The sequence below is a fragment of the Populus alba genome, chromosome 18 (assembly GCF_005239225.2).
Source record: "Populus alba chromosome 18, ASM523922v2, whole genome shotgun sequence".
Classification (NCBI taxonomy): Eukaryota; Viridiplantae; Streptophyta; class Magnoliopsida; order Malpighiales; family Salicaceae; genus Populus; species Populus alba.
Window position 1 is genome coordinate 1,019,189 of NC_133301.1, and position 27,004 is coordinate 1,046,192.

At 34.8% G+C, this 27,004-nt stretch overlaps 2 protein-coding genes and 1 long non-coding RNA gene across 3 annotated transcripts; 1 reads left to right on the forward strand and 2 right to left on the reverse strand.

The window, feature by feature from the left end:
* Positions 1–2,622: 2,622 nt before the first annotated feature.
* Positions 2,623–8,692, reverse strand: LOC118030153 (glutamate receptor 2.8). Its single transcript, XM_073406370.1, has 5 exons — positions 8,491–8,692; positions 4,911–6,244; positions 4,466–4,778; positions 3,317–4,338; positions 2,623–2,778 (listed from the first exon to the last, which is right to left on the reverse strand). Exons 1-5 carry the CDS (start codon positions 8,690–8,692, stop codon positions 2,623–2,625), a joined length of 3,027 nt encoding a protein of 1,008 aa, XP_073262471.1.
* A 4,200-nt stretch (positions 8,693–12,892) lies between these two features.
* On the forward strand, positions 12,893–15,082 carry LOC118030149 (uncharacterized). Its single transcript, XR_004684286.2, has 3 exons — positions 12,893–13,314; positions 14,062–14,184; positions 14,368–15,082. It is a non-coding gene; the product is annotated as an uncharacterized lncRNA (long non-coding RNA).
* A 4,386-nt stretch (positions 15,083–19,468) lies between these two features.
* Positions 19,469–25,750, reverse strand: LOC118030154 (glutamate receptor 2.8-like). Its single transcript, XM_073406055.1, has 6 exons — positions 25,434–25,750; positions 21,567–22,621; positions 21,407–21,503; positions 20,831–21,121; positions 20,306–20,715; positions 19,469–20,203 (listed from the first exon to the last, which is right to left on the reverse strand). Exons 1-6 carry the CDS (start codon positions 25,717–25,719, stop codon positions 19,613–19,615), a joined length of 2,730 nt encoding a protein of 909 aa, XP_073262156.1. The 5' UTR covers positions 25,720–25,750; the 3' UTR covers positions 19,469–19,612.
* Between the last annotated feature and the right edge of the window lie 1,254 nt (positions 25,751–27,004).

Below are 27,004 nucleotides of genomic sequence, written 5' to 3' on the forward strand. Positions count from 1 at the left end.
CTTCTTCAAATATAACATCTCTACTCATAATTACCTTCTTTGTGATGGGATTATACAGCTTGTATCCCATCCTTCTTTCACCATATCCGACAAAGATGCATTTCTCGCTTTTATCATCGAGCTTTGTCCTTCTTGCATTTGGGATCTTTGCATATGCCACACAACCAAAGACTCGTAGATGAGTAACACTTGGTTTGTGACCACTCCATGCTTCTTCCGGAATGACACCTTGCAAACTTCTAGTTGGGCAGCGATTCAATAGATATATTGTATATGATACAGCTTTAGCCTAGTATTGCTTGGGCAACTTCTTTACTTTGAGCAGACTTCTGGCCATGTCAAGAATCGTTCGATTGTTCCTCTCAGCTACACCATTCAGCTGTGGTGTATAAGCTGGTGTTGTCTAATGTCTGATGCCTTGTTGTGTACAAAAGGCTTCAAAGTCATTTGCTGTATATTCTCCACCTTGATCAGATCTTACGGTTCTGATCATGTAGCCATTTTGTTTCTCCACAATTGCTTTAAAATCTTTAAAACAATTGAATACTTCTGACTTCCTCTTCAGAAAGTATATCCATGTCTTTCTGCTAAAATCATCAATAAAAGTGAGGAAGTACCTATTTTGTCTAGTTGACATAGGCTTTATCGGGCCACACACATCTGTGTGCACTAACTCCAGTGGCCTCTTTGCTTTCCAGTTGACTTTTTTGGCAAAACTGGATCTGTGATGTTTGCTGAGGACACAACTCTCATAGACTTCATCTGGATGATCAATGTGAGGCATACCTTTGACCATCTTCTTGCTTGCTAGCATCTTCAGACTCGTGAAATTCAGATGTCCAAGCCTCAGGTGCCAAAGCCATTCTTCACTGTTGGTTATGGCACTCAAACACCTTGCTGCATCATACTGGATGTTCAAAGGAAACATCCTATTCTTGAACATTTTCACATAGGCAATTAATCTCCCATTGTAGTCTCTAATTGTCAGATGACAATTCTTCGTAGAAAGATTATAACCTCTCTCCATAAGTTGACCTATGCTGATCAAGTTCTGCTTTATGGCTGGGACATAATAAACATCGTTGATGTAGCTATGATCTCCATTCTTCAACTTGATTGGGATGTTGCCTTTACCTTTGAATGAAACTTTTGAGGTATCTCCAAAACTAACCAGACCTTGAATGGTCTCATCTAGATCACTAAATAAATCTCGGTGGCCGCACATGTGATTGCTGGCTCTAGTATCTAGATACCATATATTCTCTTGTCTTTCGCTAAGACCTTGTTGGACAAGTAATGCAGCTGCTTCTCTGTCATCCTTCTCTGCATAGTTGGCTTGCTCACATATCTCCAACGGAGCTTTCCTTCGGCATTCAGTGTTATAGTGCCCAAATTGATTGCAACTATAACATTTGATATTCCTCTTATCACGGTTATTGTAATCGCCTCCTCTTCCTCTAGGAGTGAATGCTTGTTGTCCTCGACCTCCTCTGGTGGTGTTTCTACCACCTCTTCCTCTAAAGCTTGTATTCCAAGATCCTTTTCCTTGGAATCGCTGAAATCCTCCTCTAGATTGTTGACTTCTTGCTTGAGTGGTATATCCACTTGTTGAAGTCTCCCCTTGCTTATATCTGTCTTTGAGAGACAGCTTTGCTTGTAAGGCATGCTCAATGGCCTTATCTCCATTTCTCTTTACAATCTTTTGCTCATGAGCTTGCAAAGAACTCATAAGCTCATCTACTGTCAACATGTCCACTTCTTTGGACTCTTCAATGACGACAACAACAAAATTAAATTTTGGATCTAGGGATCTCAAAATTTTCTCAGTAATTCGAGAATCTGTGATGGCTTCTCCATTTCTTCTCATCTGATTGACTATCACCATAATTCTTGTGTGATAATCAGAAATAGACTCCGAGGACTTCATCTGCAATAATTCAAATTCACCTCGCAAAGATTGAAGACGAATCTTTTTGATTCTATCAGCACTTTTGTATTTTTGTTGGAGAGCCTCCCATATGTCTTTTGATGTTTCAGCGGAAGCAATGATCTCGAATGTGTCTTCATCAAGACCTTGATAGATGATGGTCTTTGCTTTGTTGTCTTTCTTTCTGTTGACTTTCAGGGCTTGCTTCTGTGCCTCTTGTAGAGCATCTTCTTCTTCTTTGGACTCTGGTTCGTCATAACCATTTTGTACAATATCTAAACACTCTTGTGAACCAAGGAATGCCTTTAATCTGATGCACCAACTATCATAGTTGTCTTTGGTCAGCTTCGGGAGGAGTGTTTGTGTACTTTTTGTAGTCATTTTGCTCTTTGAATGACTATATCACCTTCTGGGAGTCGAATTTGGAAAAACGGACACTGTAGATCGATCTGGAATGATCCACATAGTAGGGAACCGGTCTGACTTTGTTGAAATCAGGTCAAAAATGGGGTGAACTGGTCAAAAAACTAATTTTGTACGACGGGCGGTTTGCTGGGGTTAAACCTGGAATATTCTGGGGAATATTCGATCGGCTCGGTTGCGGCTGGAAAGCAACTCAGCTCGGCGTGGAGGACAGCTCAGCTTTGCGGCTCGGCTAGAACTCAGCTTAAACGGCTCGGCTCGGCTCGGCTCATTTATGGCACGTGTGGACGACACTCGTCATCTACCTCTGGTGCGAGTGGCTGCGCGTGGGCTACAGTCACTGGATCTTCATGCGGCGTGTGTTGCTCACCGCAGGCTCCGATTAGGCTGTTCTTTGCACCAATGAGTTCGTATGGAGGAGCTCTACACTGTGGAATGATCAACATTTGTTTTTGACAAACTTTGAAAATTCAGGTATATCCCAAAACACTTCTGTTTTCTGACGAACGGGGCTTTGATATCAATTGTTGGTGGGAGAAACCACTAGTGGTGGCTTTGAAACACACAGAAGGGATAAAACACACAATTTTATTACCAAAAAAAAAAAAACAAAAGCTTACAAAATACAAACTCTTAATGCACACCCTCTCTTTCTCTCTTTTCTTTCCCACACTAATAACATAAGTTTAACGGCTTATTTATACATAAACGGAAGTAGCAGGTAGTGGTGGGTGGATATTAGGTTATTGCAGGTAGTAGTCGATGGCTTATTGTTGGTGGGTGGTTGAGTTTATCACAACACTACAATTATATTACAATGTTACAACTACATCAACAGGTCTATAAGTTTCCCACTGTCAAACTGTCAATGGTATCATCTGGAAGTCAATTGTGATCATGTTCTACTTCAAAAGCTGCTAGTCTTTCTTGATTTGGGTTTGTAAGTTGATCAATATTTATTACTACCTCTTGAGATGTTTGACTATCTGGACTGGAATCAACAAACTCTGTAGAAGACTGATCTCCATCTCCGGGGAAATAACTAGTTTGAACTGAAGAGGCCGATGGGCTCGGCGCATCCATACTAGGCAGACTAGAGCCATTGCGGTCATTCAGCCCACTTTTTCTGAAAGTATGGGATTTTAAGTCCCTCTGAATAAAGATCCTGAAGAAATTGCGGACTTTACTCCCTATGGAAATTCTGGAATTTAAAGGCCTCAACATTTTCCTTTCCTTGTAGACAAACATGACCATGAATATAATGAGAGCTAAGAGGGATGCTACTCCAGCAATTAAAAATAAGCCCCAGAAACTCTTGAGACTAAGGCTGTTAGATGTAACCGAGTTGCTGGAATCTGGACAATTGCTTTGTTTTCCAAACCAAGCATTCTCGATTTCCTTCATTTTATCTCCCTCTGTCATGTTTAGAACTGCCCTTGATACATCTGGTACCAGAGGAGAACCTTTAGGGAAGGCCTGAAAATCACAACACAAAGCAGCAAGCCAGTCTTTATCAGGGTTGACAAACTTTGCACTTACAATACATACAGAGAAATGGAGAGGGGTGAATGTACTTACAAATCCGAAACCGTCTGTTTTAAATGTAGGATCAATCACGGCATATTTAGAGCAATACTTCGACAGAAAGAGCCTCGTATATGGTACTTCATCAAAAGCAGCAGCAATACCACCATTTCCACTTCCTTTTGATAAAAGGTCATCCCATTGTTCTGTGGTATTATACACAATGAGCTTCGACTTGTCGAAATGCAACTGATCTAATAGGATTCCCTGAACAAAGGAACCCTCCCGGTAGCCTACATACTCCCCCTTCTTAATGAGCTCGTTTACATCAGTAACTGTAGGCCGCAGCTGCTGGACTGTAAGTAAACTAGTTAGACTGGCAGTGTAGCTTTGTGTGAGAATCAGCACAACAAAACACCATATGATTACCACTGCTCTAGACAAGTTGCTAACAACTGTCTCCCCTGCAATCATAGTTGAAAATAATAAAGATGAAGTCAATTTGGTGTTTGAGACACTAAAACAAATATGTTAAACGAAAGAAGAAAAATTCAAAAGGCAAAGGGAAAGGGAAAGGGAAAGGAAAATTACTTTGTGCAAAAACCATGGTTGAGAAAGAAAACCAGAAGCTAGTGCCAGCTTGATGCGACGCAGGCCCTCTAAAATCTTCATTGATTCTGTGTTCAAGAACCCAGATCACAAATCCAATGAAAATAAAGAAACAAAAACTTGTCACCCAGAGATCCCATGTCAGAGGCTTCAAGAAAACCCATGCATTTTTGCTATTGTTGTCCACAATAGGGACGATCATGGAGACACCACTTTCAGTGTAAGGCAAAGTAAAATCAACATACTGGGATCTGTTGAAAATAATAGTTGTATCTCCAACTACAGCATCAAAATTCTGTTGATAGCGAGCAAAAGAAACAAGATATCAATAAAAATTAGATTTGCAAGCATGAATCTGACCCAAATCTTGTTTCAGATATAAAACTGAATGTGATCAAGTACAGGAAAAGGTTGGTGAAAGTTTTACCTTCAAGTACACTTGATATATGAGATCATTGTAAGTTCCAGCTGGCTCGCCGTCAGGCTTGGCAAAGGGGATGTACTCGTAAGCCAAAGCATAAGGCAATGATTTGACAACAGCATTAAAAACATCTACACTGTATCCAGCGACGGTTGTGGTGTTAGAACTAGTATCTCTTGTTACTTTCACAAACTCACTGAAACCATCCTTCACAGGCACTCCTATTCTCAACTTCTTCCCATTCGTTGGAATCTCCCAGCCCTTGGGAACAGAAGTTGTATCACCCGGCCATATGACAGTTGAAAGATCGGAGTAGGCAGTCATATTATTTGTTGAGTTCAATGTTTTGACAATCCCTTTGGTTGATGTCCAGAATCCTATCTCTCTTCCCCCATTGCCATTCACATTTATTATCTGGAAAGCTGATGACTGTAACTGTCCATTATCGAAAAGATATTCTCCTGTAAGACCTTTGAAAGTAATGTTTGATAAAGCGTGAACGAGGTTTGGACCATTTAAAGACACCCCAAGAGTTGCAAGATCTGTGGATGAATTGCTAGAAACGTTTGCCTTTTGGAAGCCTAAATTTGCAGTTCCAGCTTTCTCAACTGCCAAGGCCAAAGCTGTTGCTGCATCATATGCTCGTAAGCCAAAAATATTCAACTCAGCATCAACAATATCTGGATTATCTTGTTGGAATTTTCTTTTCCACCGAACTCGAAAAGTTGGGAGATCTTTTGTTCTTGGCACATAAGGTGTCACACCCAATGCACCTTGCATTGTATTAGTGACAGAAGCATTTGGTGAACTAAAAAATTCAGCTGTTAGACCATCAGTCATGATCCAAACATAGCCTTCACTCACCATGCCAATCTCTTTTGCTTTGGCAAAAACCCGAGCGCCAAGAGATGGAAACATGTGCACAATGAAAACTCTAGTTTGCATTGTCATCAACTTGTAAAGCTCTGAAACAATTTGATCATCAGTGGCTGATGGAGAAATGACACTCCGGTACGGTACACGAGCATCAACTGCTTGCAGAGCATCAGTTAAATAAGGTATCACTCCCTGTCCATACTCATTGTCAATGTAGATGGGTACTGCTTCTCTCCATCCAAAGGCTTGAACTAATGCACTTATAGCATTCACCTGAGTTGAGTCATTTTGGGTAGCTCGGAAGAAGAAGGGACTCCTGATGGAAGTGAGAGAAGGACTTGATGCAGAAAATGATATAATGGGCACCTGAGCTTTTTCTCCAAGTTCAATCACAAAATTGGCTTGCCTTGATGTTGTTGGGCCTATGATTGCTTGCACTTCAACATTTTTTATCAGGTCCAGGGCTGTACTTGTAAAGGGATTAAGAAAACAATTACTCGTATAGATCAATTATTTTCAATAATCAGTAAAGATCAATCAGAGAGACTTAATTATGACTTTATTGCACTTTATATTAAATTAGACTTCTGATATATCATTAATATAGTGGTTATGCAGAGAAATCAAGGAATGGATTATACTTTGCATTTGAGGTTCTCCTGCCCGTCCTAAACAAAGATAAGACACCTTAATTAACTGATGCGATCTGGGATATCTGATGCAGCCGAGCTTGTATAGAAATTTAAAATTGAAGGTTCCAAATAAAGATCTAACCCAAGCAGACCAATATAGATGGTCTAATAGATGCTTTTATAGACTATATATTAGAATAGATTTAGATTCAAAATAAAGTTTAGTCATGTCAGACCAGGTTAGTAGCTTACAACTATGATAATGAGAGATCTTGCAGTTAGATCAAGCCCAAATTTCTCCGGGTAATAAGCAGTTTTTCCACTTGAAACTATTTTTTTTTTCAGACCATTTGATCTCCCATAATTAGGCTTAGAAATTGCTATTTAGACTATTTTTGTTCTTTTTCCTATGAGCTTTTGGATTATTTATTTATTTTGTTTTAATTCTTTTTATGCCTTTAGACTTTAAGTTGTTTTCTAATAAAGATAAATTAATTTTCTGATCTATTTAAAAGAGGGTCACCATATATTTATTTTTCAGCAATACAAAAGGTTCACATCTTCAACTATTTTTACTCGTTAAAACTTTTATATTTTTTGTGTTATTATTGTCTTGTTAGCTTCCACATACATCAATATATTTGAGATAAATATTAAAAATTTAAGAGTTTCTTCCTTACAGTTTTGCTGCTGACAACAATTAGCAAAATAATTTATTAGATGAATTAGTAAATCCTAAATTATTATCCAAGCAAAAGCTAAACAAGTGACTTCTTTGACACGGAGTATTCAATAGCTAGGTAGCTTTTAGTTACTGTTTTAAGAAAGAAAAAACAAAGACATAGGGGACACAAAATATGTTTTCATGTCCTTCATGTTTTGAAAACTCTAAAATTTACTCTAAAATTATAAAAATTATTATAGAAACATATTTATTTGTGTGTCCGTCTCTATTCTTCTAAACATGTTAACTTATTAAACATGTGGGTCAGATCATGAAACTAGGATAATCTCATAAAAAATAAATTGAAAAAAAGTATAAAGTTCAATCCCCAATAACCCTAATATTAAATAATTAAATTGAAACTAAAAAATTGATTAAAAAAAAACACAAAAAACGACTCGAATCAGACTAGGTTAACCCACCAAATCAATGACTCGAGCCATAAGACTGAAATAACCTTATAGAAAGTAAACCATGAAACTTAATTTTCAATCAACCCAATATTAAATGATGAAATATATATATATATATATATATATATATATATATATATATATAGAGAGAGAGAGAGAGAGAGAGAGAGAGAAACCAATTAGAAAAAGGAGAAAAAAACTTGAGTTAACTGAAATAACTTGTCAAATCCAAGGTTCAAATTATGAGATTAAAATAACCTTATAAAAAGTAAATTAAAATAAATTATAAAGTTTAATCTCCAATAAAAATAATGTTGAATGATGGAATTGAAATTGAAAAAAAAAATAGATTAGATTAAAAAAAACAAAAAAAAAAACACTATTGTAGTAAATAATATTTTGCGAGAAAAAGTACAGTAAAATCTCTTTCTCTTTTAGTTTTATTTTAATGTTTTTCATATTTAATAATATAATAATAATTATGAAATGAAATAAATAACAATACATCAATTAATAAAATGATATGGACAAATATAATTAATGATATATAATAATTTTATTAGCCTGGTCCATAATCATATATAGTGAACTAAGGCTTAATTAGATAACAAGCATTAAATCTTTAGGTGTTGGCTGAGGAGGTGATGGATTTGCTCTCCACGATATCATTTATATATATATATATATATATATATATATATATATATATATTTAATAATCGAGATGTATTATTAAAACAGCTCGATTAAGGTTCACGATATCATCTTAGATTTAATGAGAGATTGTGATATATATAGAAGTTTCTCATGAATCATCCGTATAAAATTTAACGGGAGGAGGGTTTTAACCTTACTGCATACATAAAACATAGTTTGAGCAATGCTTTATAACCAAAGCAAGCTGACTACAGAATCAAGAAAGAGGAGGGAGAGAGAGGGAACCTGCAGCAGCTGCAGCAGCAACATCGTTCTTGGAGTCCCTGGTGATGAGGACCAGCCTGGTTTTGTAATCACCATGAGTATCATAGAAGTCTGAGAGAGACATATTGATGCAACTCAACCCAATCTTGCCATCCAAGTCATTGTCAAAGTCAAGAACCACACCTACTTTCACTGGGATTATAGATGTTGAGTTCTTGGCCATTCCCATTTCAAAGAAGAAAATCTTCAAAAAAAGAAGGGAAAAGAAAGAGAGAGCAGGCATTGTTGTCTGCTTGTGGTTGAGCTGATTTCCAGTTTGTTGGTTTAAGCTTGAAAGAACTCTCTCTTACTTGTACAAGGCTGTGGCCTGTAGGGTACTTCAAACATGTGGATCCTTAAAGCCTAGATGAAGATCTCAGAACAGTGGTTGGAGAGGGCCCAACCATTAATTTAAGCTTTGAAAAACAGGAGAGGTTTACTGAGTTTTGTTGCAAGGAAATTTCATGCTTTGATTTTTTTTACTCGTTTGCATAGTTTTTTGCTTATTTTTCTTGTTAATTGTATGATTTTCCCCCCTGGCTTGTCTGATGTTACTGATCAAATATCTTCCTTGTCTCTGATTTCACTACCGGTTACCTTGACTAACTAAATCAATGTACGTACGGTTAGACTTTTTGAAGTTTTGGCTAATTAAATCAAGATTTGTATATTTAAGTCGTCTATTTCACTTACTAAGATAATGAATAGCATCCTTTCGACGAAGCATCCTTGGTCATGTCACGAATTTATTTTCAACACACAACGCCATCTCATATCAAGTTTGAGGTGTCTTAGTATAGTAGCAATTATTTTTTAAAATATATTTTTTCAAAGAACTTAAATTGAAAGAACAATGTAATTTTGATAAACCCTAACTAAGTTTCTGGGCATCTTCGAGGTAGCCCGGGCCTCCTAGGTGAATGAGATTTGCTTCAAAGCAATTTTATGCCTCTCTACAACCCCTCCTCTCCTTTCTATTGTAATTCTCGGTTAGTTGAGAATTAAGAGTAACAGATAGGCTTGCCAACTATTTTTATTCATCTTCTTTGTATTTGGACTCTTTTTCCTCTCTCAATGGTGCCGTTCTGCCTTTCAACTTACTCCCTTGCCAGCTGTCAGCTGCAGGAGCTTCATGATCTCAGCCCTCCATATAAGTGATTCTTGTCCAATCTTGACCATACACGTGCTCACCTTATCTCATTGCTGTAGGTAAGTCTTCTCCAACACGCCTTCCTCATTTCTTCCCTGGCTTCTATTAAGAGCTTGCTCCTTTATGCGCTGACGGTCTGTTACAACTTTCTCCCCCCTAAAAAACCTTGCCCTCAAGGTGAGGGTAATAACCTTTTAACCATTCTTCTTCGACCCAAACAGCGTCTTCTTTGACCTAAACGGCGTCTTCTTTGGGCTGTCCTTCCCATCTTAACAGCACTTCTTTCCTCGTCTTCCTCCTTGAGACTTGACTTCTTCGGTCAAGTATTTATGCTGGTTCTGACTGTGATTTCAGCTTGGTTTCGGGAATGGGTAGCTTCAGTTCAAGAACGGTTCCTTTTCCAACCCATTTCTTCAATAGTGAGATGAGGAACGTGCTATGGATTCGGGCTTCCTTGGGAAGATCTAGCTAGTAAGCCATTTCTCTCACCTTTTTTAAGATTTTGAACGACCCGAAGTATTTATATGTTAACTTCCCATTTTTATTTCTTGCAATGTTGGACTGTCAGTATGGCTGGAGTCGGAGGTAAACCCATTCCCCTTCTTTGAACTGCGTTTCTTTTTTGCACTTATTGTCACATTTAAAGCAAAGCCCCTTGTCTCTTTTTTCCTTCATCTGTGCTGGAGTGAGTCTATGTACCAGAACTGGTTTGTTTTCAGCCCTAGGCTGAGTTGGTGTTAGGTTTCAGCCTTGAAACCTTATAGCACTAGGTCTCCATGATTTCCTCATGATTGTCATATTTTCCTCTTGCATCCTTGCTAACCCATAAGCAGCAACTAAATTCTGGGGGTTTAGCACCCCTACTCCCATCCTTGCTAACTCATGATTATGGTTTGTTTATAGAAGGATTAAAGAAGATATTAGGGTTTTGTTATGATTTTGATAATATGTTATGGGTTAAGAAATTTGTTTCAACTTTGGTAGAAAATATGGACATAATGCTCTGGAAGTTGAGGATAAAAAATTTAATTTTGGTCCTTGATTTATGAAAATTTCTTTTATTCCCTAAATTTTGAAAAATTATAATTTGACCCTTGAAATGTATTTTGGAATTCTAGGTATTATTATTATTAGGTTAAGGGTGATGAATCTCATTTTGATAATTGATATGTGTAATTTACTATTTAGTCCATCAATTTTGGAAAATTTACAGTTTAGTCCCTAAAATTTGAAAAGTTTACAATTTGGTCCCTAGAACGTAAATTGAGATTCTAGACCAAGTTGAGGATGGATTATGGATGAAATTTCAGTATGATTATGTATTTATAGTTTGGTCCTCCAATCTTGGTAAAATCATGTTTTTGGTTCTTGTTTTTTTGGAAATTTGTCATTTTAATCCTTAAACTTAGTAGACTAAACTTGATTTTCTTATATGCATGCATTAGAATCTTTTATTTGTGTTGTTTTTTTAGTTTATTATGTATTTTTATTGTAGGTTCTTCTAACGATCTCCATAGAATTTTCGGGTTGTTCATCTAATATTTTTTTTACTTTTATATTTTTTTCGAGTGAGTAGGATAATCTTTAATTTATATGTAATATACATAAACTATGTATGTTGATTATATGATGAGTATGGATGATATTCTTGAATATCTATATATATATATATATATGTTGATTTATTTTCCAAGTACTCATTAGTTTCTTGAATATGTATTTGCTTTAATTATATTTGATATGACATTCAGTTGCTTTGATAATTATATGAATATCTGTTATGTCTGGATATTGAACATGTCAGTAACTCCATATTAACGGAGTGTAGTTAGTTTTTATGCACATCGTATCTGTATTCCTAGCTGGTGAGAGAGACACCAGCATGTGCGCGCCCAATTATCCCAAAATGGTCACCTTTGGTGTCATCAGATCATCTTTGGGTGTCATCTGATCTATAACATGTATTTCACTACCATATGTTAATATGCTTAGTATGTATATTTATATTAAGATATGTATGTCTTATAAATTATTAATATTTAAGATGTATATTAAATGTTATTTCCTCACTGAGTTGGTTGAACTCACCTCTCATTTTATATTATTTTCATTTTCTTAGTTTATATTAGTAGGTTGATCTTGTTGTTTGTTCCTCCTTCTTCACTTTTGTTTGGCATGTCTTGCTTGTTTCCGCGATGTTTACTTTTAATTTGTCTTAGAGTGCTTCGCTATTATACTATTTTATCTAAAGTTCGAGTGTTATATAATGTAACAAGTATTATGAACCCTTGTTTTGTTTTTATATGATAAAGATATATTTTAAAAGCTTATAAAATGTTGTGTATTTTATATAATTTGTTTTATGATATGTATGTTTTAAAGCTTATCATAGGTGTGTCGTTTTGATGATATCACTCTTGCGTTGCCGGTTATGAACCCAAGATTTGGATATTAAAAAGGAAGGAGAGAACAGCCTTTCAATGGTTTTTCTTCGTCTTATTGTCCACCTATGGTCGTGCTGACTCTAGCTTAGCTAATAATTTTTGTTTAAGCTTGGAAGGAAAGATCCCTTATTTATAAAGCTGTGGACCTTTAAAAGTGTGGTTTCCTCACCGTTATTGCTAGGATATTCATGATTTGGAAGAGTCAAAGCCAACCATTTTAATAAATTGGTTCAAGACTTGGACCTGAGGCGAGACTATTTCATATATTGATAAAAACGAATCTCCCAGAGTTTAGCAAACTTGTTTTTTTTTTTTTAATATAATAATAATAGAATTTGTGTTATTTATTTATGATTAAAAAAGTATTAAGTTATTTGTTTTTGAAATTTTTTTTTAGAAATGTATTAAAAATATATATATATTTATTTTTTAAAATTAAATTTTAATATTAAAATAATAAAAAAATATTTTAAAAAATAAATTTTAACAAATCTATCATTTCAGCACTCCCAAACTAAGCCAGCGACAAAAAACTATTTCTAGACCATATCTTTTTTTTCAATGAATGGGAATGTTACTGCAACTCATTTTTTTTAACTTTGTTTTTAAATTATTTTAATGTATTAATATAATAAATAAATTTTAAAAAATAAAAAAATATATTTAATATATTCTTAAATAAAAACCATTTCAAGTTATTGTAATTCCAAACATTATCTAAAATTACAAAATGTTTTAATAAATATTAATAGCTATCAACTCAAAAAAATAAATGAAAACAGACTCCTCACCTAACCAATAAGACAACCTCAAAAATTAAAATTACATGTCTACCCCTTCCCACTTCTCCCTCCACCAGAAGAGAACCAGTTGCGCCAGACGCACCAGCTGTGCCACACTCTTCCTCCACGCCATCAAGCCAACGCCAAACTCCAGCTGATAACCCATAGATGCCCTGCCCCCTTCTTCCTCCTTTCAAACCGACGGACAGCCCACAAACCATCCGATCTCTTCCCAAAATCCCAACACCAGATATCTCCGCACCATCACTAGCAGCAGAACCGTGAAAACACAGTCGTTCCACTATCCTCGGCACTATAAAATTACAATTACATGACAAAATTACAATTACATTACGAAAAAAGGAATGGAGGGAGACAGAAAAGATTGTGTGTTTGTTCATTGCTTAGATATCATCAAAGCATGTCAACGGTGCCATTCTTTCTCTTGATTCTGGTTTCATTTAGGGTTTGATTTTGTTGGTCTCATTTAGGGATTGACTGGCTCTGTATTTCGGAGAAAGATCCCCCTCCCCAATTCCCTTTTATCTGTCTAGGCTGATTTTTGAACCGTGAGGATTTTACTTGCTTGCTTAGTGCATTGTTAGTTCAAAATACAATAAAAATGATTCTTAATTAATGGTAGTCTTAAATTTTAAGATTTATCTGGTTGAATGTTCTTTCCTTTAATTATAATTTTTGTTTCAATATCGCAACTGGAAATTTGAGCCTGGGCCCTATAACAGAGATACTCGACTGCACAAGCAAGCTGCTTCCAGGTTTTTGGGTCAAGCCTTACGGGAATGCTTTGAAAATGCAAGTAGTGGAAAGCTCTAATGAAGGAATATTACTAGATTACTCCTTTTGCATGTGTTTGTTCAAAAGATGGATTTCTTTTGTTTGCGAAACACTTGGAACTTGGATTGCTTAGCATGCTGATTTTGTTTTCTGAATTTATGCTCATTTTTCAAACTTACAATTTGGAAGTTTTTGTTTTTCACTTGATTCTTTGCATTCCATTACTTCAGAGATCTCATTCGAACAAGCACAAATCCGTGATCAATCCCCTGCACATCATTTTCGATTCCCAACATGCCTGGTGCTTTTTGGATTTCGACAACTTTTTTCTCCCTTTTTTCTCCCTTTGTAGCTGACACTAACAAAGATCACCGTGTTTCAGGTCCGGTCGATCTCTAGAATGGTCATAGTTGTTTGCCAGGGTTTTCTGTGCGTGTTGGAAGGAGGCTGTCCTCAGCAGATCTGGAGTTGTCTTCTCTGCTGGAACTGTCCCAGGAAACGTTCGGTAATCCATGAACTCGAGACTTTTCTTTGAGTTTCATGGTTCATATTTTTGTTAGATAAGCTATGCAAATTCATCCATGCCTGTAAACAAAACTGATTGAATTAGCAATTTTTCCTTTGATAAATTGCAACATTTGTGCAACCTTTTTTAAAATTTGATGAAAGAAGAATTTTGATGTTTCAGATCTCTGTCTAATACAAGGGCCAAAGTTGAAGGGAAACACGTAACAAGTGCAAATTAGATATAATTTTTTTCTCCACCGGGAGGCCAGACGTGAGACTTTCTTTTAACAGACCAGTCATGTAGTAAATCTGGGTCAACATTATCACTGGTGGCGTTTATAGAAACGTGCACTCACCTCCAGTCCACACGTATTAGACAGGCAAAGCAGATGCACTTGGATATATGGATTTATCGCGTATGATTCTATGGAGTGGGATTAATACTAATCAAAGATATTTGTTGTCTTATTTCATTGCGTTTACCTTGACTAAATCAAAGTACATGCGTTTACATTAGCATCAGATTCTAATTTTTAAGGTGTCGTTGGTAAGGGGCTCCGCTCCCCGGCCCCTTATCTTCTTGGGTTTGAATTTTCCAAGATATTATCAAATTGTAAATACATATAATTGCGGATGACTTATTTAATATCTGAAATTTCTTAGAACATTGTGCTCGCATGTTAACACTTTGAATGTGAATTTAGGAAGCTGTAAAAAAAATTCTTATAATGCGAAAATTGAATGGTTGGTGATGATGCTCTAGAATCTAGTATGCTAAGTAACCTGAGTTTTTAAACGTTTGAGTGTTTGAACGTGGATCACATATTCATGTTAATTTTCTATTCTTCATAACTGATGGCCCAGAAGATTGGGACAGAGGCCTTGATTCCTGCAAAATAGACCATGTTAGTGGGAGTTTGGAACCTTCAATAATTAAGTCTGTAATTTCATAGGAAGAAGTTGTAGTAAATGAACATTAAATTCTAAAAATAAAAATATTTATTATTAGCTCATGTATAATAAATGCTGAGAATATGTCATAAGAGAATGAAAATCGTGAATTCCTTACAATTGGTCGTTCAAAAAGTTTTATAACTTTGTACCTTGAAATTTTTTTTTTAGGGTTCGAAAATCTTTCTTTTTCACATCCAAGTGAGGTGGGAGTCTCTTACATCAACATTACATTAATGTAAGTGTCTTCTTACATATAATTAATGGGTCATCTTTTTCTTGACCTCTTTATTCATAGACCTTTTGAGTAAATGCATTTTAATACAAAATAAGTTGATTGATAAGAAGAATATTTGAAGATTTGAAAAATAAAAAGCACCGAGTCCCAGCCTCCTCAGCCCAATTCTCTAGATTCTATAATAATGTAAGGGGCTGTTTGGTATCCTTCTTATTTTTTATTTTGTTTTTTGTTTTTTTTAAATAAAAATATGATACAGGAAGGTATTGGTGTTAGTTTTTTTCCCTTTTTTTTTCAATAAAATAAAAATTAGTTTTTTACGCTGTTAGCTTATTATTTAGAAGTCGGGTTTGGTTCTGCATTTCAGAAAATAGATGTGAATCATGCCTAAGCTTGACTAATATTTCTGTAGTTGGACTCGAGTCATCCTCAATTAAGGATGGATCTCCAGGAAGTTCTGTGTAGCTGAATCCACCGGTGGGCTTGGCGTGACAAATTCAGGCAGATTAATTCCACTTTGGTCATTCCGTTCGTTTTGTCTAGAAATTCTGTAGATTGCGTCCCTTTGAAAGAAGAGAACCTTTAGGGAAGACCTGAAAGTCACAAAACGAAGAATCATCTCAACGCTGAGGCCCAAGAATGGTTTATATGAATTTTCTAGCAGTATGAACTATGTATGCACTTAAATGAGCATTAGCAAAACAGAGAAATAGGAAAGTGAACTTACAAAACCAGAACCGCCTGTTTGAAATGTAGGAGCAACTGCGGTGTATTTAGTGCAATACTCTGACAAAAACACTTTCGCATATCGCAATTCGCCGAAAGCAGCAGCAATACCACCATTTCCACTTCCTCTGGAGTAAAGGTTGTCGTATTCTTCGTAAGATTTATGCCCCATGAGCTTGGACTCTTCGAATCCCAAGCCTCTATAACAACATTTCCAGAAGAAAAGAACTTCTCTGATAGCCCACATACTCCCCCCTTCTAATGAGCTCATTTACATCTGTGATTTTAGGCTGCAGCTTCTGGACTGTAAGCAGGCTTGTTAAGCTGACAGTGCAACTCTGTGTGAGGATCAGCACAACGAAACACCATATGATTACCACTACTCTAGACAAGTTGCTAACCACACTTTCTTCTGTAAATATAAACATACACTGGTTAATTTGATGTATGAGACATGTGTAGACACAATTTAGAGAGCCTGAAATTAAATATATGATTTTATTAAATATATGACCGTGTACGATATCTATCTAAAATATTCTTTCAAAAAAATAAGACAATCATTTGATTTTTCTCTTGGATTTAGTATATGGTGACTTGATTTATTTGTGAAATTAAACCAAAATTTGTGCTTTGCAAGAACTCGAATTTTGGTGTGTATTGTGAAGTGAGATTTAATGCTTTGAATGGGTACTTTTGATTTGTCTTCAAAGTGTTGTTAAAGAATTCCTATAGAGCATTTAGACTTGATTCAACAAAAATTTGTTTTTTGTAGTTATCAAGCGTAGATGAAAGAGGCTTAAAAACTTTCGAGAGAACTTCTATACTTGAAGAAAGAGATATCTTGTTTAAAAAGCTTGTTTTTAAAAAAATTTGTATCTCCAAAAATTCCTTACTTCTCTTTCTTGGTTGATACCTTCTATTTATAGAGGTTTATATGAGCTCTCAGGTCTTTTTTTCAATATCAAATGACATGATTTTATTGATTGTTTTTTATTGATATGATCTTGTATTTATGACAAGATATATCTTGAATATCTAATTTTAGTGTCAATCTTTCATTGACTAAGAAATATATCAAAACTCATTTATTTTTTAAGTTATTTATTTCAGATAAAAAAATAAAATAAAAATAACACATGTTAAAATTTGATGGGTAAATTTTTTTTGCTTCTACCATATGAGACACATATATATTGGAGTACTGCTTCATAACAGGAGAAGAGATTCATAAGGGGAAGGAAGATTACGTTGTGCAAAACCAATGGTTGAGAAGGAAATATTTTATTGTTTTTTTATAATAATAAATGAAATTAAAAAGTATTTATGTTTGTGTGATAGTTATTTTTTTAAAAAAATATTTTTATTGTTTGTTCATGTACTCACAAGCTAGAGCCAGCTAAGAATTAAAACTTAAAAAATGTGTTTGGATGGGAAATAACTTTTTTTTTTTTTTAATAAAAAGCAAGTTTTTTTAGTTTTTTGAGGTGTGTTTTGTGTTAAAAAATATTGTGTCTTAAAAAAAAAACCACCACAGCTACTTCCAAGCCAAAAAGTACATGGACCATTGACAAAAGACTATTCCTAAACCACATCTTTAATGTTTGTTTTCACATATAACTTTATTTTTAAATTATTTGAATGTTTTGATTTAAAAAATAAATTTTAAAAATATTATTTAATATATTTTTTAATAAAAAAAATATTTTAAAAAAACAATAATTAATGTAATTTCAAGCATTATCTAAAATTACAAAATGTTTTATAAAATATTAATTGCTATCAACCTGCACTGTCCCATCAAAATAAAAATATTAAAACAACAGATTCCTTTTACCCTTCACCTAAGAAGCAAGACAACCTTAAAATTTAGAATTACATATATTTGATGCCCTGTCCCCTTCTTCCTCCTTTCAAACCGACAGATAGCCCGCAAACCATCCGATCGCTTCCCAAAATCCAAACACCATTACTAGTAGCAGAACCGTGAAAACCCAGTTGTGCCACTATCCTCGATACTAGGAAATCTATTTAATTAAAAATATTGTTGAAATTATATTTGTATTTAATTAAATTAAAGAAGAACCACTGGCAGCTGAGTGAGGGAAGTCGCCTCCGAATATATGACCACTGTTATGCATCTCTTTTTGGCTTATCCACAGACCCATCATCGAAACCCCAATGGCATGCTAACGGTTACCTCAGACCATCCCTCTGACAGCCACCAAAAACTGATTTCTCCCCGTTCTCTCTCATGGTCTCGCTGGAAATTCCTGGGCTGATTTGATATTAAAAAATAATATAAATCATATCTTGGGATCTCACCTAACAGCTTAAACTTTTAGGTTGAAATGGTTCTTTGACATGGTATCAGAGCCTTGATAACCAAGCGGTCACGAGTTCGAATCTCACCATCCCTATTTATTTGATAAAAAAAAATTAAACACAAGGTAATATGGACATGTGTAAGTTTCAATCCTAAATGACTTTTACTTGAGGGGATGTGTTAGAAAATAATATAAATCATATCCTGAAACTTTACATAACAGTTTAAGCTTTTAGATTGAAATAATTGTTTGACATCTGATATAGCACTTCAGTTTATACAAACCTTCAATTCTTGATTTGGGAGTCAGCAAAAAAAGATCAGGTTGGTAAGACAAGTACATGCCATCAAGACAATGACTAACAGCTAAAGGTATAAGAAAAGGGACACCAGAAAAAATGGAGAGGTAGAGAAGGACCTGCGGCAGCTGCTCCGACAACATCTGTCTTGGAGTCCCTAGTGGTGGGGATCAGCCTGGTTTTGTAGTCACCATGAGTGGCATATAGAAGTCTGAGAGGGACATTATAATGCAACTCAAAGCAATATTGACATCAAAACATTCCAAGTCTAGAACCACACCAATGTTCACTCCAACATATGCTGTTGAGTTTTGGCCCAACCCCATTTCTATGAACAATATCCTTAAAGAAAGGAACAAGATTACCAGAACGACATGCTTTGAAGGGTACCTTTTCTTCATCCTCTAATTTGTTCCAAACAATTTAATAAAAATCCAGACAAAAACATGAAGATGGTTGGAAATATGAGGGGGGTTTCTTTAAAACATGGTAACTTAGTTTTGGTTAATGCTTTTGTTTTCGTTTTCACAACATAATTTCTCTGGAAAGTCTGTAGAATTTATTTGGCCGCAAACAAGGTATGCAACTGCTTGCATTTCCACAGTATCTTGGGAAATTGCTGAAGAAAATCTATAATTTGTGATAATAATTTACGAATTCTGAAACTCAGTTTGATCCTACCTAGCTATAAATATGTTATATATAGTAATTCAATAGTAGAATTTGAAGTTCCAGTGTCACAAACGAGGAAATCAAACAGAGTAATATGTATTCTATAGTATTGCCTCCTGCATGTTCCTTTGGACAATTATATTACAATGCTACAACTGCATCTACAGGTCTATAAGTTTCCCACTGTCAAACTGTCAATGGTATCATATGAAAGTCAATTGTGATCATGTTCCACTTCAAAAGCTGCTAGTCTTTCTTGATTTGGGTTTGTAAGTTGATCAATATTTATTACTACCTCTTGAGATGTTTGACTATCTGGACTGGAATCAACAAACTCTGTAGAAGACTGATCTCCATCTCCAGGGAAATAACTAGTTTGAACTGAAGAGGCCGATGGCCTCGGCGCACCCATAGTAGGCAGACTAGTGCCATTGCGGTCATCCAGCCCACTTTTTCTGAAAGTATGGGACTTTAAGTCCCTCTGAATAAAGATCCTGAAGAAATTGCTGACTTTTCTCCTTATGGAAATTGTGGAATTTAGAGGCCTCAACACTTTCCTTTCCTTGTAGACAAACATGACCATGAATATAATGAGAGCTAAGAGGGATGCTACTCCAGCAATTAAAAATAAGCCCCAGAAACTCTTGAGACTAAGGCTGTTAGATGTAACCGAGTTGCTGGAATCTGGACAATTGCTTTGTTTTCCAAACCAAGCATTCTCGATTTCCCTCATTTTATCTCCCTCTGTCATGTTTAGAACTGCCCTTGATACATCTGGTACCAGAGGAGAACCTTTAGGGAAGGCCTGAAAATCGCAACACAAAGCAGCAAGCCAGTCTTTATCAGGGTTGACAAACTTTGCACTTACATTACATAGAGAGAAATGGAGAGGGGTGAATGTACTTACAAATCCGAAACCGCCTGTTTTAAATGTAGGATCAATCACCGCATATTTAGAGCAATACTTCGACAGAAAGAGCCTCGTAAATGGTACTTCATCAAAAGCAGCAGCAATACCACCATTTCCACTTCCTTTTGATAAAAGGTCATCCCATTGTTCTGTGGTATTATACACAATGAGCTTGGACTTGTCGAAAAGCAACTGATCTAATAGGATTCCCTGAACAAAGGAACCCCCCCGGTAGCCTACATACTCCCCCTTCTTAATGAGCTCGTTTACATCAGTAACTGTAGGCCGCAGCTGCTGGACTGTAAGTAAACTAGTTAGACTGGCAGTGTAGCTTTGTGTGAGAATCAGCACAACAAAACACCATATGATTACCACTGCTCTAGAGAAGTTGCTAACAACTGTCTCCCCTGCAATCATAGTTGAAAATAATAAAGATGAAGTCAATTTGGTGTTTGAGACACTAAAACAAATATGTTAAACGAAAGAAGAAAAATTCAAAAGGGAAAGGGAAAGGAAAATTACTTTGTGCAAAAACCATGGTTGAGAAAGAAAACCAGATGCTCGTGCCCGCTTGATGCGAAGCAGGCCCTCTAAAATCTTCATTGATTCTGTGTTCAAGAACCCAGATCACAAATCCAATGAAAATAAAGAAACAAAAACTTGTCACCCAGAGATCCCATGTCAGAGGCCTCAAGAAAACCCATGCATTTTTGCTATTGTTGTCCACAATAGGGACGATCATGGAGACACCACTTTCAGTGTAAGGCAAAGTAAAATCAACATACTGGGATCTGTTGAAAACAATAGTTGTATCTCCAACTACAGCATCAAAATTCTGTTGATAGCAAGCAAAAGAAACAAGATATCAATAAAAATTAGATTTGCATGCATGAATCTGTCTCAAATCTTGTTTCAGATATAAAACTGAATGTGATCAAGTACAGGAAAAGGTTGGTGAAAGTTTTACCTTCAAGTACACTTGATATATGAGATCATTGTAAGTTCCAGCTGGCTCGCCGTCAGGCTTGGCAAAGGGGATGTACTCGTAAGGCAAAGCATAAGGCAATGCGTTGACAACAGCATCAAAAACATCTATGCAGTATCCGGTAAAGGTTGTGTTGTTAGAACTAGGATCTCTTGTCACTCTCACAAACTCATTGAAACCATCCTTCACAGGCACTCCTATTCTCAACTTCTTCCCATTCGTTGGAATCTCCCAGCCCTTGGGAACAGAAGTTGTATCACCCGGCCATATGACAGTTGAAAGATCGGAGTTAGAACCTGAGTACGCAGTCATACTATTTGTTGAGTTCAATGTTTTGACAATCCCTTTGGTTGATGTCCAGAATCCTATCTCTCTTCCCCCATTGCCATTCACATTTATTATCTGGAAAGCTGATGACTGTAACTGTCCATTATCGAAAAGATATTCTCCTGTAAGACCTTTGAAAGTAATGTTTGATAAAGCTTGAACGAGGTTTGGACCATTTAAAGACACCCCAAGAGTTGCAAGATCTGTGGATGAATTGCTAGAAACGTTTGCCTTTTGGAAGCCTAAATTTGCAGTTCCAGCTTTCTCAACTGCCAAGGCCAAAGCTGTTGCTGCATCATATGCCCGTAAGCCAAAAATATTCAACTCAGCATCAACAATATCTGGATTATCTTGTTGGAATTTTCTTTTCCACCGAATTCGAAAAGTTTCGAGATCTTTTGTTCTTGGCACATAAGGTGTCAAACCCAATGCACCTTGCATTGTATTAGTGACAGAAGCATTTGGTGAACTAAAAAATTCAGCTGTTAGACCGTCAGTCATGATCCAAACATAGCCTTCACTCACCATGCCAATCTCTTTTGCTTTGGCAAAAACCCGAGCGCCAAGAGATGGAAACATGTGCACAATGAAAACTCTAGTTTGCATTGTCATCAACTTGTAAAGCTCTGAAACAATTTGATCATCAGTGGCTGATGGAGAAATGACACTCCGGTACGGTACACGAGCATCAACTGCTTGCAGAGCATCAGTTAAATAAGGTATCACTCCCTGTCCATACTCATTGTCAATGTAGATGGGTACTGCTTCTCTCCATCCAAAATCTTGAACTAATGCACTTATAGCATTCACCTGAGTTGAGTCATTTTGGGTAGCTCGGAAGAAGAAGGGACTCCTGATGGAAGTGAGAGAAGGACTTGATGCAGAAAATGATATAATGGGCACCTGAGCTTTTTCTCCAAGTTCAATAACAAAATTGGCTTGCATTGATGTTGTTGGGCCTATGATTGCTTGCACTTCAACATTTTTTATCAGGTCCAGGGCTGTACTTGTAAAAGGATTAAGAAAACAATTACTCGTATAGATCAATTATTTTCAATAATCAGTAAAGATCAATCAGAGAGACTTAATTATGACTTTTTTGCACTTTATATTAAATTAGACTTCTGATATATCATTAATATAGTGGTTATGCAGAGAAATCAAGGAATGGATTATACTATGCATTTGAGGTTCTCCTGCCCGTCCTAAACAAAGATAAGACACAGCAATCTAAAAATCAGCACACCTCATCTCCTTTCATTGATGTGATCTGGGATATCTGATGCAGCCAAGTAAAGATCTAACCAAACAGACTATATAGATGGTTCAATAGATGCTTTTATAGACTAATAGAATAGATCTAGATTCAAAATAAAATTTAGTCGTGTCAGACCAGGTTAGTGGCTTAAAACTATGATAATGAGAGATCTGGCAGCTAGATCAAGCCCAAATTTCTCCAGGTAATAAGCAGTTTTTCTACATGAAACTATTTTGTTTTTTGTTTTTCAGACCATTTGATCTCCCATAATTAGGTTTAGAAATTGCTATTTAGACTAGTTTTATAATTGTTCCTATGATTTTTTGGATTATTTATTTATTTTCTTTTAATTATTTTTATGCCTTTAGACTTTAAGTTGTTTTCTAATAGAGATAAGTTAATTTTTCTGATCTATTTAAAAGAGCGTCATCATATATTTATTTTTCAGGAATACAACTGTGAATGAAAGGCTCACATCTTCAACTATTTTTACTCATTAAAACTTTCATGTTTTTTGTGTTATTATTGTCTTGTTAGCTTCCACCTACATCAATATATTTGAGATAAATATTAAAAATTTAAGAGTTTCTTCCTTACAGTTTTGTTGTGTGTTATTTTAAGGGTTTTAAGCAATAATAAACCTTGTTTCTTGTTGTATCCTGCGTCACTAATCCAATCCTGTATCATGTCCACTGATCTCAATCCCAGCTGCACTAATTATTATAGAAAAAAAATTTATTTGTGTGTCCGTCTCTATCCTTCTAAACATGTATTTGTTTTTTTTATATTTTTATTTTTTATAATCCTAATATTGAAGGATGAAATTAAAAAAAATCAATTAAAAAAAATAACCTAAGTAAACCCAGATAAACTACTAAACTCACGATCTTAGTCATGAGACCTAGATAACCCAATAGAAAAAAAAATTAAAATAAATTATGAAGCTCAATCCCCAATCAACCAAGTATTGAAATATAAAATTGAAAAATATTTGGATTAAAAAAAGGCACAAAAAATACTCGAGTCAACCTAGGTTAACCAGTCAAATTCATTATCCGACTCATGAGATGAAAATAACCTCATAAAAAGCAAACCGGAACAAATGTTGAAACATAACTCACAATCAACCCAATGTTGAGGAAAAAAATTCAATTAGAAAAAGGGGAAAAAAATCAAGTCAATCAAGTTAGCTCATCAAACTCGCAGCCCAGATCATAAGACTGGGATAACCTCATAAAAATTAAATTAAAAAAATTATGAAGCTCAATCTTCAATAAACCTAATATGGAAGGACGAAATTGAAATTAAAAAATCCATTAAAAAAACAATACAAATAAACAACTCGAGTCAGTCCAAGATAACGCATCAAACTCATGACATGAAACATGAGATAGGAATAATCTTATAGAAAGCAAACCAAAATAAACCATAAAACTTATTCTCAATCAACCCAATGTTAAAGGATGAAATTAAAAGAAAAAAAAGTTAATTAGGAAAAGGAGAAAAAAACTCAAGTCAGTTAACTTGTTAAACTCGTAGTCCAGGTCATGAAACTAGGATAACCTCATAAAAAAATTGAAAAACAAATATGAAGTTCAATCCCCAATAACTCTAATATTAAATGATGGAATTGAAACTAAAAAATTGATTAAAAATAAAACAAAAAACAACTTGAATCAGACTGGGTTAACCCACCAAACCTATGACTCGAGTCATGAGACATGAATAGCCTTATAGAAAGTAAACCAAGAAACTTAATTTTTAATCAATCCAATGTTAAATAATGAAATTTAGAGAGAGAGAAAAAAACCAATTAAAAAAAGGAGAAAAAAACTTTAGTTAACTGAGATAATTTGTCAAATCCAAGATTTAAATTATGATATTATGATAACCTTATAAAAAGTAAATTAAAAGAAATTATAAAATTCAATCCCCAATAAACATAATGTTAAAGGATGGAATTGAAATTGAAAAAAAACATAGATTAGATTAAAAAAAATAAAAAAACACTATTATAGTAAATAATATTTTGTGAAAAAAAGTACAGTAAAATCTCTCTTTTAGTTTTTTTATAATGTTTTTCACATTTAATAATATAATAATAATTATGAAATGACATAATTAACAATACATCAATTAATAAAATGATGTGGTCAAATATAATGATATATAATAATTTTATTAGCTTGGTCCATAATCATATATAGTGAACTAATAGGTTTAATTAGATAACAAGCATTAAATCTTTAGGTGTTGGCTAAGTAGGTGATGGATTTGCTCTCCACGATATCATTTATATATATATATATATATATATATATATATATATATAATAATCGAGATGTATTATTAAAACAGCTCGATTAAGGTTCACGATATCATTTTAGATTTAATGAGAGATTGTGATATAGAAGTTTCTCATGAATCATCCGTATAAAATTTAACGGGAGGAGGGTTTTAACCTTAGTGCATACATGAAACATAGTTTGAGCAATGATTTATAACCGAAGCAAGCTGACTACGGAATCAAGAAAGAGGAGGGAGAGAGAGTGAACCTGCAGCAGCTGCACCAGCAACATCGTTCTTGGAGTCCCTGGTGATGAGGACCAGCCTGGTTTTGTAATCACCATGAGTGTCATAGAAGTCTGAGAGAGACATATTGATGCAACTCAACCCAATCTTGCCATCCAAGTCATTGTCAAAGTCAAGAACCACACCTACATTCACTGGGATTATAGATGTCGAATTCTTGGCCATTCCCATTTCAAAGAAGAAAATCTTCAAAAAAAGAAGGGACAGGAAAGAGAGAGCAGGCATTGAACGGTACTTTTTCCTGATCATATTGTTGTCTACTTGTGGTTGAGCTGATTCCAGTTTGATGGTTTAAGCTTGAAAGAACTCTCTCTTATTTATATAAGGCTGGGGCGCCCTTTAGGGTACTTCAAACATGTGGATCCTTGAAGCCTAGAAGATGATCTCAGAACAGTGGGCGGAGAGGGCCCGACTATTAATTTAAGCGTTGAAAAACAGGAGAGGTTTCCTGAGTTGTTGCAAGGAAATTTCATGGTTTGATCAAATATGTTCCTTGTCTCTGATTTCACCGTCGGCTACCTTGACTAATTTTAACTAATTTTAATTTGAAAGGAGTATATGGTTGTGGTTGTTTTTTAAAGTGTTTTTTATTTATAAATATATCAAAATTATTTTTTTATATTTTTTAAAAATTATTTTTGATATCAATGTATTAAAATGATCTTTAAACACTAAAAAAAAATATTAATATAATATATGGTAGCTTCATACTTGTTAGACTGTTTGAAGTGTCGGCTTAAATGATAAATATAAACAATGTAAGGTATGGTTGCTTCATACTTGTTAGAGAAGTGTTGGCTTAAATGATAAATATTTTTGTTTTCAGGATTATTTTTTTAAATTTAAATTTAGAAAAAATTGCAAAAATAAAATAAATTATGAATACTTCAATCCGAGTGTGAATAATTTATTTAAAACTTGATTGAGAGGGAGAGCTGCTAGAGAGTGCCCTAATCATACTTATAACAACAAAACAAAGAAAGAAAGGTATCCGACTCGTTATTGCAGCCAAACAATTGCCTTTCTGGGAAAATCTAATTCAATAAATTAATTATCATCCCATTAAGTCTCAATCCTATTATATTATTTTATGCTTAAAAAACACTAATGTGTTGTCTAGCATGCATTTTCTCCCTTACATCATCCTATTGTTTTGGATCTTTTCGAATGTTTTCTTGTAAACAAGCATCAAACAGTGCACGCTTGATTTTCTTTAACTCAAGACAAGATTTGTATATGGAAGTCGTCTATTTCACTTACTAAGATAATGAATAGCATCCTTTCGACGAAGCATCCTTTGTCATGTCACAAATTTGTTTTAAACACACAACGCCATCTCATTTCAAGTTTGAGGTGTTTTCAGTATGATAGAGATTATTTTTTAAAATGTTTTTTCTTATAAATACATTAAAAATAATAATATTTAAAAAAAAAAAATATTTTTGACATCAGCATATCAAAACGGTCTGGAAACACCGAAAAAAATTAATTTAAAGTAAAGAAAAAAGTAAATAAAAAATTAAAAAAAAAAAAC

What these genes read in the sequence shown, in the direction of transcription:
- LOC118030153 (XM_073406370.1), bottom strand. Translation starts at nt 8,692, where the DNA reads ATGGCCAAGAACTCAACATCTATAATCCCAGTGAAAGTAGGTGTGGTT. An exon ending in TATATCAAGTGTACTTGAAG is followed by an intron (nt 4,779 to 4,910) that starts GTAAAACTTTCA and finishes CGCTATCAACAG; the next exon opens with AATTTTGATGCTGTAGTTGG. An exon ending in ATAGTCAAACATCTCAAGAG is followed by an intron (nt 2,779 to 3,316) that starts GTAGTAATAAAT and finishes ATCATTCCACAG; the next exon opens with TGTAGAGCTCCTCCATACGA.
- LOC118030154 (XM_073406055.1), bottom strand. Translation starts at nt 25,719, where the DNA reads ATGATCAGGAAAAAGTACCGTTCAATGCCTGCTCTCTCTTTCCTGTCC. An exon ending in TGCTGGTGCAGCTGCTGCAG is followed by an intron (nt 22,622 to 25,433) that starts GTTCACTCTCTC and finishes TTACAAGTACAG; the next exon opens with CCCTGGACCTGATAAAAAAT. An exon ending in AAACAGGCGGTTTCGGATTT is followed by an intron (nt 20,204 to 20,305) that starts GTAAGTACATTC and finishes TGCGATTTTCAG; the next exon opens with GCCTTCCCTAAAGGTTCTCC.